Below are 15,640 nucleotides of genomic sequence, written 5' to 3'. Positions count from 1 at the left end.
CAGCCATAAAAGGGGAAATCGACAGCAACACAATCATAGTAGGGGACTTTAACACCCCACTTTCACCAATGGACAGATCATCCAAAATGAAAATAAATAAGGAAACACAAGCTTTAAATGATACATTAAACAAGATGGACTTAATTGATATTTATAGGACATTCCACCCAAAAACAACAGAATACACATTTTTCTCAAGTGCTCATGGAACATTCTCCAGGATAGATCATATCTTGGGTCACAAATCAAGCCTTGGTAAATCTAAGAAAATTGAAATCGTTATCAAGTATCTTTTCCAACCACAACGCTATGAGACTATATATCAATTACAGGAAAAGATGTGTAAAAAATACAAACACATGGAGGCTACACAATACACTACTTAATAACGAAGTGATCACTGAAGAAATCAAAGGGGAAATCAAAAAATACCTAGAAACGAATGACAATGGAGATACGACGACCCAAAACCTATGGGACGCAGCAAAAGCAGTGCTAAGAGGGAAGTTTATAGCAATACAAGCCTACCTCAAGAAACAGGAAACATCTCGAATAAACAACCTAACCTTGCACCTAAAGCAATTAGAGAAAGAAGAACAAAAAAACCCCAAAGCTAGCAGAAGGAAAGAAATCATAAAGATCAGGTCAGAAATAAATGAAAAAGAAATGAAGGAAACAATAGCAAAAATCAATGAAACTAAAAGCTGGTTCTTTGAGAAGATAAACAAAATTGATAAACCATTAGCCAGACTCATCAAGAGAAAAAGGGAGAAGACTCAAATCAATAGAATTAGAAATGAAAACGGAGAAGTAACCACTGACACTGCAGAAATACAAACGATCATGAGAGATTACTACAAGCAACTCTATGCCAATAAAATGGACAACCTGGAAGAAATGGACAGATGCTTAGAAATGCACAACCTGCCGAGACTGAACCAGGAAGAAATAGAAAATATGAACAGACCAATCACAAGCAATGAAATTGAAACTGTGATTAAAAACCTTCCAACAAACAAAAGCCCAGGACCAGATGGCTTCACAGGTGAATTCTATCAAACATTTAGAGAAGAGCTAACACCTATCCTTCTCAAACTCTTCCAAAATATTGCAGAGGGAGGAACACTCCCAAACTCATTCTACGAGGCCACCATCACCCTGATACCAAAACCAGACAAAGATGACACAAAGAAAGAAAACTACAGGCCAATATCACTGATGAACACAGATGCAAAAATCCTCAACAAAATACTAGCAAACAGAATCCAACAGCACATTAAAAGAATCATACACCATGATCAAGTGGGGTTTATCCCAGGAATGCAAGGATTCTTCAATATACGCAAATTAATCAATGTGATACACCATATTAACAAATTGAAGGAGAAAAACCATATGATCATCTCAATAGATGCAGAGAAAGCTTTTGACAAAATTCAACACCCATTTATGATAAAAGCCCTGCAGAAAGTAGGCATAGAGGGAACTTTCCTCAACATAATGAAGGCCATATATGACAAACCCACAGCCAACATTGTCCTCAATGGTGAAAAACTGAAACCATTTCCACTAAGATCAGGAACAAGACAAGGTTGCCCACTCTCACCACTATTATTCAACATAGTTTTGGAAGTCCTGGCCACGGCAATCAGAGAAGACAAAGAAATAAAAGGAATCCAAATCGGAAAAGAAGAAGTAAAGCTGTCACTGTTTGCAGTTGACATGATACTATACATAGAGAATCCTAAAGATGCTACCAGAAAACTCCTAGAGCTAATCAATGAATTTGGTAAGGTAGCAGGATACAAAATTAATGCACAGAAATCTCTTGCATTTCTATACACTAATGACGAAAAATCTGAAAGTGAAATTAGAAAACACTCCCATTTACCATTGCAACAAAAAGAATAAAATATCTAGGAATAAACCTACCTAAGGAGACAAAAGACCTGTATGCAGAAAATTATAAGACACTGATGAAAGAAATTAAAGATGATACAAATAGATGGAGAGATATACCATGTTCCTGGATTGGAAGAATCAACATTGTGAAAATGACTCTACTACCCAAAGCAATCTACAGATTCAGTGCAATCCCTATCAAACTACCACTGGTATTTTTCACAGAACTAGAACAAAAAATTTCACAATTTGTATGGAAACACAAAAGACCCCGAATAGCCAAAGCAATCTTGAGAACGAAAAATGGAGCTGGGGGAATCAGGCTCCCTGACTTCAGACTATATTACAAAGCTACAGTAATCAAGACAGTTTGGTACTGGCACAAAAACAGAAATATAGATCAATGGAACAGGATAGAAAGCCCAGAGATAAACCCACGCACATATGGTCACCTTATCTTTGATAAAGGAGGCAAGCATATACAGTGGAGAAAAGACAGCCTCTTCAATAAGTGGTGCTGGGAAAATTGGACAGATACATGTAAAAGTATGAAAGTAGAACACTCCCTGACACCATGCACAAAAATAAACTCAAAATGGATTAAAGACCTAAGTGTAAGGCCAGACACTATCAAACTCTTAGAGGAAAACATAGGCAGAACACTCTATGACATACATCACAGCAAGATTCTTTTTGACCCAGCTCCCAGAGAAATGGAAATAAGAACACAAATAAACAAATGGGGCCTAATGAAACTTAAAAGCTTTTGCACAGCAAAGGAAACCATAAACAAGACCAAAAGACAACCATCAGAATGGGAGAAAATATTTGCAAATGAAGCAACTGACAAAGGATTAATCTCCAAGATTTACAAGCAGCTCATGCAGCTCAATAACAAAAAAACAAACAACCCAATCCAAAAATGGGCAGAAGACCTAAATAGACATTTCTCCAAAGAAGATATACAGATGGTCTACAGACACATGAAAGAATGCTCAACATCATTAATCATTAGAGAAATGCAAATCAAAACTACAATGAGATATCATCTCACACTGGTCAGAATGGCCATCATCAAAAAATCTAGAAACAATAAATGCTGGAGAGGGTGTGGAGGAAAGGGAACACTCTTGCACTGTTGGTGGGAATGTAAATTGATACAGCCACTATGGAGAACAGTATGGAGGTTCCTTAAAAAACTACAAATAGAACTACCATACGACCCAGCAATCCCACTACTGGGCATATACCCTGAGAAAACCATAGTTCAAAAAGAGTCATGTACCAAAATGTTCATTGCAGCACTATTTACAATAGCCAGGACATGGAAGCAACCTAAATGTCCATCGACAGATGAATGGATAAAGAAGATGTGGCACATATATACAATGGAATATTACTCAGCCATAAAAAGAAATGAAATGGAGGTATTTGTAATGAGGTGGATGGAGTTAGAGTCTGTCATACAGAGTGAAGTAAGTCAGAAAGAGAAAAACAAATACAGTATGCTAACACATATATACGGAATCTAAGGAAACAAAAAAAAAGTTCATGAAGAACCTAGTGGCAAGACGGGAATAAAGACACAGACCTACTAGAGAATGGACTTGAGGATATGGGGAGGGGGTGGGGTGAGATGTGACAGGGTGAGAGAGTGTCATGGACATATATACACTACCAAATGTAAAATAGATAGCTAGTGGGAAGCAGCCGCATAGCACAGAGAGATCAGCTCTGTGCTTTGTGACCACCTAGAGGGGTGGGATGGGGAGGGTGGGAGGGAGGGAGATGCAAGAGGGAAGAGATATGGGAACATATTGTATATGTATAACTGATTCACTTTGTTATAAAGCAGAAGCTAACACACCATTGTAAGGCAATTATACTTCAATAAAGATGTTTAAAAAATAAATAAGTTGGAGAGACCAAAAAAAAAAAAAAAAAAAAAACTGGGGAAGTCTGAGCAAGATCAGTGGATTGTGTCAAAATTAGTATCGTAGTTGCAGTACCCTATTAGTTTTGCAAGATGTCATTGGAGGAACCTGGGTCAAGGGTACACAAGATCTCTGTATTCCTTACAACTGCACATGAATCTATAATTATCTCAAAATGTTTAAAAAAGAAAGTACCATAAGGAATAAAGCAAACATGGCTACAGTACAAACCCAGCCCTCAACCAGCAGTTTGAGGTGACTTAACATGACCTCGTTTGCTTCTCACGACATTTGTACAAGGTAGACACCACGCCTAATTTCCCCGTTTACCAGTAAGGAAACTTGGTATCATGGACTTCAGTGTCTTGTCCAAGGTCACAGTGCTAGTACAGAGGCAAGTTCTGTTACAAGACTTTAAAGCATAACTTTGGGAGCTGTTGGAGGAGGAAAACAGTTTGCAGTTGAGTCTGGTATCAGCCTAGGAAGCTACCAGTTCACTTACTTTGGGTAAGGTCTCGATGAAAGGATGGATATTGGCTGCTTTCGCGGCACTCACGATTTCAGGCATCTTGACAGACCGGCTGTTGTCTCCATAGGCAATGTTGTCGGCAATGCTGCAGTCAAACAGGATGGGCTCCTGGGACACAATGCCGAGTTGGGCTCTGAGCCACTGGATGTTGAGCTTCTTTGCTTCTTGACCATCTAGGAGCTGAAAACCAAAGTCCACAAACTATAAGAAGGGCTTAAAAAACAAACAAAAAAACAACTAAACAGTATGTTACTAGGAGGACTGTTGCACGTGGGCATCAGCAGTTTGTGAAATACCAACCCTCACAGCCTGTAAGCTCTTACACTGCTGGAGGCCAACACAGCCAACAAAACGATTTTTTTTTTTTTATGTTGACTAGGCCATCCCTTTCTTGTTCTACCTGGGAAAATGGTGGTACGTTTGGCCCCGTCTTTCCACGTTACTTTCTTTGTTCCTACCTGCCCTCATCCAGGCAAGTGTACCGTCCTCTGCCTTTAAGAAGTATGCAGTTAGGTGTCCTGCTCATATCTGCTGTCGCCTGAACAACTGCAACCTTTCACCTTGACTGTATCCCCCTCCTCCAGGCACACCAGGAAAAAAAGCAGATCGGCAGCATGGCCCCAGATTTTGAAAGTTGGTTATCTCCTTTCCTACCTCTACCTCTCTTTCACTTGAGAACTACCAGCCTTCAACTTCCCCCATTTCTCTTTCTGATAGCACTAAGGACAAGAGTTCAATGGAAAGTGGACAAGCTCAAAGGGCAGTATCTTTATCTTTGGGAAACTGGCTTTGTTGACGGTGGTTTTGATTATTTTTTGTTTGCTGTAAGCAGGAGGCATGGTGCTTCTAGGGGAGCCTTGTGATGGGCTGAGAATACAGCTTCCAGCAATGCAGGGGGCACGGTGAAGAAATACACACAAGTCCAACTAGTCTTGCCCTCTAGAGAAAGAAGTTCCCACTGTAGTATTAGCACGGCACACCTACAGAGTACTGTTGAGCTGGTTTGCCCATATTCATACCTTCAGAGTAATTGTAATAGTGGAAGCATAAGATTTTCCCCAAAGAAACAACTCAACAAGGTTTAACATTCTGGTGACTGTCTAAATGGGGGTGGGCTTCCTGGGCTAGGTCAGTGGGTACCATCCCAAGGTAATGGGAAATGCAGGCATTATCGGTAAGAGCCAAGTCTCCACTCATGGAAGAGGGCCAGGGGCTAGACACCACAACATCAATGCTGAAAGCCAAATATGAGAGGGCTGCAGTTCGGGTTAGAGAGAGATGGCAGGGCAGGAGGAGGAGGGGACAGAGTCCTGGGAGTCTACTCAGAACTCTGGCAGGCCTGTGCGGCTTACCTTTATAACCCAGGAAGCGAGTGAGTGTTCACGCAGGAGGCTCCAGCTGGCTCAGAAGGCCCAGGGCAGGGCACAGATCAACTTCATACTCAGTACTTTCTGAACTACACTCAGTTCCTGATGTTCTCCCCTATTGTCCCCATGTATTTGTCTGACTATGGGTGCCACCTTGGGGTTTATAGAATGTGGTCATCGTATCAGTTAGGATTATAGGTCTTGTCCAGTTTTTTCCGTTATGGGAATATTGGTTTAGCCACTTGAAATATTGCCTCAAATCAAGTTACCAATTTAAGAAAGTGTGCTCACCACTGTTCCAGCCAAGGGGTCGTAGAACCGCTCCAGGAGCTGGACCACCGTGCTTTTCCCACAGCCGCTGCTGCCCACCAGGGCCAGCGTCTGGCCCTTCTTCACCTCGAGGCTCAGCCCCTGAAGCACGGGCACGTTTGGCCGCGTGGGATAGTTGAACACGACTTCATTAAGTGTCACATTTCCTTCAAACTTATCCTAAAAAATAGGCATTTTTATGTTGCTATTGTAATTGGTCTGATAATGATTGGAATAAAAAGTATAATTTCAAGGGCTTCCCTGGTGGCGCAGTGGTTAAGAATCCTCCTGCCAATGCAGGGGACACGGGTTCGAGCCCTGGTCCGGGAAGATCCCACATGCCGTGGAGCTACTGCACCCGTGCGCCACAACTACTGAGCCCGTGAGCCACAACTAATGAAGCCCATGCACCTAGAGCCCGTGCTCCGCAACAAGAGAAGCCACCGCAATGAGAAGCCCGCGCACCGCAACGAAGAGTAGCTCCCGTTCACTGCAACTAGAGAAAGCCCACGTGCAGCAATGAGGACCCAATGCAGCCAAAAATAAATTAAAAAAAAAAAAAAGTATAATTTCAAGGAAGCTTTACCAAACACTATAGCAGAGAAACATACAATTCATATTCAGTACAGGTACTGGCTGGCACCAGTTAGTATTGGTAGCAAGTTGTTATATAAAATGAAGATGGGAGCCAGGGGTACAGGTTAAAGAGAGTCATATTACAGAGTTGTTAACTAAACTCAAAATTTCTGGTTCATTGAAGACAAATATTTAGTTTTCCCAACTGATGATTTTGCGGCTGGAGCCAAGTCAATGGCCCAAGGCTCAGAGGCTTGGGGATTTAGAGCAGTTTCTACCTGCCGTCTCAGTGGACAGCCCTTGCCTGCAGCCCTGGTGGCCTCTTTATCTCCCTCACTGGGCACAGCTTTTTTCTCAGAACAGGAAATACCTGGTGAAGTTCCAAAACGGTTGTGTTAAGTCCCCATCGCTTTACCCACGCTGCTTCACCTGCATTAAAACGTGCAGCGGCTTGTGTTATGCAAGGAACACAAAGAACACTGACATCTAAGTTTGGGGATAGTAAAGGACTATTCCTCCTACTCTGAATAAAGTGGACTTCTCACCAGTCGTAACGCTGTGACGACAACATGTGATGAAAGCCAAATTGCTAATGCAGTTACACACAGAGCTACAGGCACATACCTTCCATGCAGAAATGACTCACAATTTTCGTGGAAATTATTCAGTTCTAGTACATCTGGATTTGGGGTTCTTTACTTTTGACGTGCTCATCCTTGCAACCCCCTATGAAATTTGAAAATGCCAGGAAAGTTGGCCAAATATTATTAGCCTTGTAACTATCACAAAGCCAGTGAAGTGAATGTCAGTGTAATCACTACAAATTTATCCTGTGGTTACGACTGCCAACTAAAAATTACCACTTGCCATCTGCCTCTACAAGGACAAAGTCACAGACTGCGGCAGCCGCCAGCCTTCAACACACCCTGAAAGGAGTTCAGGGCGGAGATCAGGAGTGAGGCACTCTGTGCTCTGGGAAAAACTGGCAGAACAGGCCTTCAGATAGTTAGATATTTTCAGGAGAAAATTTTATGAACCCAATTTCTTGCATCTTCTCGTACCTAGAAAAGCACTACAATCGTTAATGGGGGCATCTGCTCCTTGTGACCAGTAGCAAGGCTCTGCCAAAATGCGTGCTTGACTGCACGTGCCCCCTTCACTAAAATCCTATGGAACTCTGACCTTCCCCCGCCTCCCCCTTAGGAGCAGTTTCTCCGAGCTCTCTGAGATGCTGTCTCCTGGGCTGCAGTCCTCATTTTGCCCCAAATAAAACTTAACTCACAACTCTCACGTTGTGCCTTTTTTTGTTGGTCGACATGATCTAGCAGACAGCAAACCTTTAGGAAAAAATTAACCAAGTGCTGATCAGACAGCAGAGAACTCACAGGCCTCAGGCCTTCCTCACTGTGGCTGTCAATCAAAGGTTGTCTTTCAAACAGATTGAATAAGTGCGCTGCAGACAGCTTGGCTTTAGCATAGTCTGGAGCAAAGGAACTCGCGTGTCCTAGAGCCACGGCGCCCAACACGATCGCTGAAAACACCCTAGATGGGAGCAGAGGAATTTTAAACATTAATTTATATAATTTAACCCCAGGATGTCTCAAAGCCCAAAGACATACTGCTGGCCAGTACTGATGTTTTCACACCCTTACTCATCCCCCTCCTCCCTCCCCCACACGTCGCTAGAAAATTCCAGGACCAAAGGACACCGGGAGGGGAGGGCAGCACCGGCTGCCTGAGGGTTTCCTTTTTTCTACTGCCTTCTGGCTTCCTTTAGGAGCTTCTCATTTCCTAGATTTCATGTCACTTTGTAAAGCTCTCCTCTCTCAGGAAGTATCTGCTAACAGAATCTTGAGTTGTGATCGCAGGTAATTCTAGTAACAAGCCACATACCCCGTTTAGAGTTGAGGGAACTGAAGCTCTGGGGGCTGAAGGGACTTGATCAGTACCAGACAAGGAGTGAGGTTTCCTCCTGACTCTACAGCCCTGATCTCCAGAGTGTGGTTTCTTCTGCAGCCCCGCACAAACAATAATCGTCGTCACTGTGGTTAAAGAATTCTTACTGGGCAAAATAAGCCTTTACTACAAATAGCTTTGCTCTTACAAATAAAATAACTATGGCTATGACCCTGAAGAAACAATTAAGCTAACGGTCTATTCGCCAATTAAAAGAATGGATATGGATTATCACTTCTAGGGGGAACTGAAGATTCTGAGATTTATGCCTCCACAAAGTTGTTTACTTCTGGCACCAGAGCTCCCTAGACAGAGGGGAGGGTAGGAAAATCTCTAATAATAGAGAACTTAAAAAAATTTCCCCCAAACTTCTAAATCTAAGATTTTGGGGGGAAACTGTATTTTTTTTATCTTTTTTGGTCTCTTTGAGCTACACTCAAATAAGAGAGACCAAAGTTCCACAAGTTTGAAGAAGTTAAATCAAATAAATTACATGCACTGAATATTTTCTGCTTTGCTTCTGTATCCCTGATACAGACCAGATAAATAATTCTGGAGTGGGTGTCAGGGCATTTGGCTCCTTGTTTTGGTTTGTAATTTAATGCATTATTTTTTTAATTCTTTTTTTTTTTTAATTGAAGTATAGTTGATTTACAATGCTGTATTAATTACTGCTGTGCAGCAAAGTGTAAATCTAAGGTATTAAAATGTATTTTAAGTACATGGGGGGTGGGGGGAATGGTGGGTAGAGTAAGGCTCTCCCTTAAATATTTGATGAGGTTAATTATCAAAAATCAAATTTTAGAAGAGTGATGAACAACTCACATGTAGCTAGCTGCCTAGCTTTCCTGTACAGCCTGTAATGCAGCTTTAGTATGAAAGATTTTAAAAGCTATCTTCCAATTATCCAGAATTTAACATTTTAATGATAAAAACAGTTTTTAAAAGCAGGGCCAATTTTTTCATTGGTATTTTTCTAGACAATGAATGTCTCCAAGTGGTAATTCCCAGCTGGCTATTTCCATCTATCCCTCCAAAACCACTTTCTACTCTCCCATCTCTATCTTATACCATCCTCCTCTATGCCTGACAGGCTGACCTTCAGGGTTTGCATCGAAAGCTTTTCTGGTCCTCTGGCTCCTGATGGGGTTTGGCAAGGAATAGCACAGCAGGGAAGGAGGCTGGAGGAGTGGGACCAGGGCGTTTGTTGTGTTGGTCTCTTTCCTGTTGGAGAGTTGTGGTGTTGGGGTCCTTCCACCAAAGACCACAGAAGGCCCCTGCACTGGCTTCTGAAAATCGTTCCCTCCTCTTGCCCTTTAGGCTTAAGTAAGGTCTTAGTGGTGCCTAGCCGGGCACTGCTGACCTTAATACTTCTCACACCTTTATAAACAGACCCTTTAGCAAACTGTCCTCCATTACCCCATCTGCGGGGCCATTTGTTCCCTGCTGGGATCCTGATTGATGCAAAGATATATATTCTTTTTGCATGGTTATTTTAATTTTGGATGAAAACAAAAGTACAGCTTTTAAACACTTCCACTCTGTCCGTCTTGACCCTGGGTTTTTAAGTTGTTTGCTACTTTTTAAAAATCATCCCATCAGAGCAGAAATACGCCGAAGTGATCTTAAAAGAATGGCTTCCCTTTGGCAAGACTAGACTGCAACCTAATTGAACGTATTTAGCATAGTTTGAAAGACCATTGGTTAGCCTTGGAAACCAAGAAAATAGGAAAGGCTAAGAGGCAACAGTTGGCAGGGTCATCCCAGGGCTGGTTAGGGAACAGAGTGTTTACCAGACTTCAGTCAAGCGTTCCCATCCCACTGTCAAGGCCATCTTTGGTTGCCCTTAAATAGTAAGCTATTATAACCTCTGTTTTGGGTCCATGGTGGCCAGCAGTTTTCTAACTATGATTTATCTCTGCATTGAGAACATTTGCTGTCCTCCTGTCCTTCTATGTATTACTGAAATTCTGGTTTATGATCATTTTCATGAGCTTGGTTGATTTTAGTCCACTCGCATAATGAAACTGTCCTTGGAGTACCGACAACATTCGATTTCTGGGGTTGATTCAACTCTCTGACTTCATCATAAAACAAGTTAGTTTTTCGCTCTACTCCAAACCTTTGCATAGACCTATTGAAACGTTATTATGGAATAATCTCAATAAATTAAAAGTTACTTACATAATAACATCTCTGAAGTGCATATGTCCATTCACAATGAGATAGGCACCAAACCGAAAACAACCGGCATGGGAAAAATACATAAATGCTTGTGAAATACTAAAAGTAATTCCATAGATGTGTGCTTTCCGCACAGAATTCCTGAAAAGCAAATCAGTATATCTGTAACCATTATCTTCAACCTCTCTTAGCACTGGCTTGTACAAAGAGCACAGCTTCTAAGTCTAGTCAACCTGTGTCTAAATTCTGCCCCCAGTTATAATTAGTTTAAGTGACTTAACCTCTCTACGCATCAGTTTTCTGACTTGTAAGAGGCGGATAACCAGTATGATACAAAATTGTTTTGAGATCTAAATAGACAATACAAATGTCTAGCGCAGTACCTAGCTCATAGTGGTTGCTCAAATGATAGTTGCTGTTATTATTACACAGGAATATCTGGGAACTCACACATGATTGTTGTTATCAAAAATAAAGGATGTCAAAGTTAGGACTAAAGTTTGAATTGTCTAAATTCAGTTGTTTAATATTATTATCTTGTCTTCTGTGATGAGTTATAGTCTCTCATATCAAAGTTCACATTTCAGATTCAGAAAAGTAGGGTCACCGAGGTTTATCTAGACACACATCAGAAGTTCTTCCCGGAGCTAGATCCCACCATCCCCAACACAATTTGTTTTGAACCATTTCTAATTAAACCTCTTGCTATCCTCTATTAGTTTAGCTACTTTATTTTACTTTATTATTCTAAATCCTCCAGAAGAACATTAATTTATTTATTTTCAGATTAGAAGGCAGGCACTTGGCAAGAGGAAAAATTTGAAGTATTACTAATCTGGATAGTTTAACTTCTGTGCTGTGAGCATGGTGTTACAATACTTAATGTTACTGAACAATTTACAATGCTACTGACAGATATATGTCAGACATCAAATGACCAGAAAAATGTAATAGCTGCATGAAGTATACATAACTAGGAAGGTGGATACACTGAGAAATTCAATTATCCCTGTTCAAATATGGAAGTGTTCGAAACCATTGTTCTAGTCTACAAAGTTGTGATTCAAATTGTGTTCAATTTTGTTAGTGTTAAAACATATTCATTTATAAGGACAGGCCCTGGTTGGAAACAAGTGGCAAACAGGTGCTGGAGGTTTGTCGAAATGCTCAAGTATAAACCAATCAAATAGGCTCCGTGTCTTTGTTTTCAGAGTAGCACAGATCTGGTCCTCACCCAGACAACAAAGGAAACACTTTAACCCAACAACAAATCTCATCTTTGGTTCAGTCTACACGATGCAAAGAAAACAAAGGTTTGAGCAATTCCCTAAAAGAATGTTCATCCTGAATCACCACATGGGTTGTTTATGTCGCCTGCAGTGGTGAACAAATACTTGTGTGGCCCTCTGTACCTTTTAGCTCTTAGAGACCCAATCTTACTGTTTTTTTATAAGAGATGTAAAAATCCAATCCTGTGGTCCAGCTGCATCAAAAAGTTACTTATTTTCACTGAGATAATTATTGAAAAAACTGTCATCCTTACAATCATCTCATTGTTTGCAGCAGGAACAAAAATTGGAATCAGTAATTCAGCCTAGGAAAACACTACGCTCTTAATAACAATCATACGCTCATTACCTGTAAGCTCCATACAAGTTTTCAACATACATTGATTCAAATTTTCTTTCCTGGGTCAAGGACACAACTGTCCTAATATTTTCTATTGCCTCTGTTGCAATCTGTAATGTAGAACAGATCATGATTAGAAGTGGGGCTTTTACTTCTGAAATAATAAAAATATATATATAAGCCTGAGGGTTCTGTCAAAAGAACCCTGAAGGTTATGTTGACAGGTTTTCAATTCCTTTAAAATTTGGAAAGCAAAGGCATAATGTGTTCTTCAAGACAAGCTCCATGAAAAAACTGGCAATCTTTTTTTTTTTTTTTAATTATTTATTTATGGCTGCGTTCGGTCTTTGTTGCTGCACGCAGGCTTTTCTCTAGTTGCGGCGAGCGGGGGCTACCCTTCTTTGCAGTGCGCAGGCTTTTCATTGCAGTGGCTTCTCTTGCTGCGGAGCACGGGCTCTAGGCGTGCGGGCTTCAGTAGTTGTGGCACATGGGCTCAGTAGTTGTGGCTCGCGGGCTCTAGAGCACAGGCTCAGTAGTTGTGGCGCACGGGCTTAGTTGCTTCGCGGCATGTGGGATCTTCCCGGACCAGGGCTCGAACCCATGTCCCCTGAATTGGCAGGCTAATTCTTAACCACTGTGCCACCAGGGAAGCCCAAAACTGGCAATCTTAAAAGCACCTCTGGTTGTGCTAAATCTGGTGGCAAGTCTTCTATGCCCTATGGTGGGAGACAGACCAGCTTAGGGCAAGAATGGTGGCCCAGGCGCCAGAAGCCTGATTCTATTCCTAGCCCTGCCACCAGGCAGTTACTTGACTGGCTTTAGTCAAACCCCTTTGTGGCTTTGTTTTCTTCATAGGGTAGTAGCTTAGAAGAGAGAATCAGGCTGATTTCTATGGGCCTACTGAAGGTGCCAATCATTTCCTCCTTAAAGCATACCGCTTCTTAGAAAACAATGTTTACCCACATTTGAGAACATCCCAGTTGTAAACATCAGGACCCTGCCTTAAATTCCTGATGAAACCGGGGACAGACACCTGACACATTTAGGCCTTTCGGATTCAGTTTCCTGGACTTGGAGGCAACTGTGTGTCCTGGGAGGCGCCTGCAGATTCAGAGGTTAAGGTCACCAGGGTATGTGTAGGAAGCTGGTCTGAATATTCAGCGACTGAGGAACAGAACAAACGTGTAGACAGACTCTGAGACAGTGCGCTTATGGCTCTAAGAGGGGAGCTGCTGGGGACATTGCAGTTGCCACAAGCCATCTGTACTCCCCACACTTCCGTGTGTCCTTACATCAAACCCCTTTTACCCAAACCAGCCAGAGCAGTTTTCTGACAGCCAAATCACCCCTGACTAATGTTAGTTGTCTGTGATGTGTCTATTTAGTCTAAATCACAGTTTGGCAATTGATTCATCTAAACTATTGGCACAAGGAGCATAAGACAAAAACCCAAAATGAAATCTTATCAGCTTGGAGACTTTTATCCCAGTTCTCAGCTTTTTAACCAGATGAAAGCAAGATATTTAATACCTTAAGCTGAACAGCCTTATATCTTTATTGTATATATTTTAAAATATTTATTTATTTATTTTTGGCTGCGCCAGGTTTTAGTTGTGGCACACAGGATCTTCACTGGGATCTTTAGTTACAGCATGCATGCCGGATCTAGTTCCCTGATCAGGGATCAAACCTGGGCCCCCTGCATTAGGAGGGTGGAGTCTTACCCACTGGACCACCAGGGAAGTCCCTAATCTTTATTTTTTATTATTATTTTTTAAATTTATTTTACTTTATTTTCGGCTGCATTAGGTCTTCGTTGCTGTGCGCAGGTTTTCTCTAGTTGCAGCGAGCGGTGGCTACTCTCTGTTGTGGTGCGCTGGCCTCTCATTGCGGTGGCTTCTCTTGTTGCAGAGCACGGGCTCTAGGCGTGTGGGCTTCAGTAGTTGTGACACGCGGGCTCACTATTTGTGGCTCACGGCTCTAGAGCGCAGGCTCAGTAGTTGTGGCGCACGGCCTTAGTTGCTCTGTGGCATGTGGGATCTTCCGGGACCAGGGCTCGAACCCATGTCCCCTGCATTGGCAGGTGGATTCTTATTTATTTATTTATTTATGGCTGTGTTGTGTCTTCGTTTCTGTGCGAGGGCTTTCTCTAGTTGTGGCAAGCAGGGGCCACTCTTCATCGCGGTGCGCGGACCTCTCACTATCGCGGCCTCTCTTGTTGCGGAGCACAGGCTGCAGACGCGCAGGCTCAGTAATTGTGGCTCACGGGCCCAGTTGCTTTGTGGCATGTGGGATCTTCCCAGACCAGGGCTCGAACCCGTGTCCCCTGCATTGGCAGGTGGATTCTTAACCACTGCGCCACCAGGAAAGCCCCCTATCTTTATTATAAATGAAACATCTAACAGTAATTGTAGCCAGACTAGAGAGTACTTACTGGCTTTTACTCTGTGCCAGGTGTTACCTCATTTGACAGCACTGTGAGGTCCATGTTCTTATTCCCGTTTGCACAGGTGAGGAGCCGAGGCACAGTGACTTGCCTAAGACTCTAGAGTTAATAAGCAGGCGGGACAGGATCCCTGCAAGGCTATCTGATGCCAAGTCCATGTTCTTAACCCATTATGCTCTTCTGCTTCCCCTGCTTTGTCATTTACACAAGGAGACACTCGTTGTTAGGACTTTACAGTCAACTCTTGATTTTCTGATCACGGGTTAAGCGCTTTGAGGGTTAATTCTGGTTCAGCAGGCCCCTAATCTGAGTCATCAGGCAGGGCCAGAGTCAAGAGGGTGATTATCCAGCCTCCCTCCCCTCCTCCCAGCCCAGCAATCACACCCTCATTACTAAGCCTTTTCCGGAAAATGAAAATGGGAAGTTATCCCAAATCCCCATGTTCTTGAACCATGATTAATCTGCACCCAGGTCAATGAGAACTTTTTTGTTGTTGTTGAAAAAACAGTGATGTTGGGGGTGGGGGTGGGGGTTGGGTGGTATCCAAGACCTTTCTAACCCTCATTTTGGATTAATCAGGAGTTGACTGAGTGAACAAAATTGAACTATGATTGAACTGCTGATAATTAACATTTAACATTTCCAATCTCTCATTAAAAAAAAAACAAACCCTTATCAGGTTAAAGTAGTTACTAAAAATATTTCAGACTGATCAGTCTGAGTTATTCATTCTCTGATCCCTGGAACGACAGTGTATTAGCTGAAAGGAACCTGGGACACCATCTGGTACAATTTCTCACGTTACAGA

The 15,640-nt window shown here is 42.2% G+C and overlaps 2 protein-coding genes across 9 annotated transcripts in view; one reads left to right on the top strand and one right to left on the bottom strand.

The window, feature by feature from the left end:
- The window catches only part of ABCB4 (ATP binding cassette subfamily B member 4), a 95,550-nt gene that overhangs the window by 14,606 nt on the left and 65,304 nt on the right, over positions 1-15,640 (bottom strand). For 6 of the 7 annotated variants that reach the window (XM_059934005.1, XM_059934008.1, XM_059934007.1 and 3 more), the window contains 5 exons: positions 12,396-12,496; positions 10,758-10,898; positions 8,003-8,159; positions 6,024-6,221; positions 4,339-4,545 (listed from right to left, as the gene is read on the bottom strand). In XM_059934005.1, coding sequence (XP_059789988.1) covers positions 4,339-4,545; positions 6,024-6,221; positions 8,003-8,159; positions 10,758-10,898; positions 12,396-12,496 — 804 coding nt within the window. The remainder of the gene's footprint in view (positions 1-4,338; positions 4,546-6,023; positions 6,222-8,002; positions 8,160-10,757; positions 10,899-12,395; positions 12,497-15,640) is intronic. The other variant, XM_059934009.1, reaches the window with a different exon arrangement.
- CROT (carnitine O-octanoyltransferase) overlaps positions 1-15,640 on the top strand; it is a 105,676-nt gene that overhangs the window by 83,912 nt on the left and 6,124 nt on the right. The gene's annotated exons all lie outside the window — the stretch shown is intronic.

The sequence above is a fragment of the Balaenoptera ricei genome, chromosome 9 (assembly GCF_028023285.1).
Source record: "Balaenoptera ricei isolate mBalRic1 chromosome 9, mBalRic1.hap2, whole genome shotgun sequence".
In the NCBI taxonomy this organism is placed as follows: domain Eukaryota; kingdom Metazoa; phylum Chordata; class Mammalia; order Artiodactyla; family Balaenopteridae; genus Balaenoptera; species Balaenoptera ricei.
Note: the sequence above shows the minus strand (reverse complement) of the source record. Positions and strands in the feature narration are given on the sequence as shown.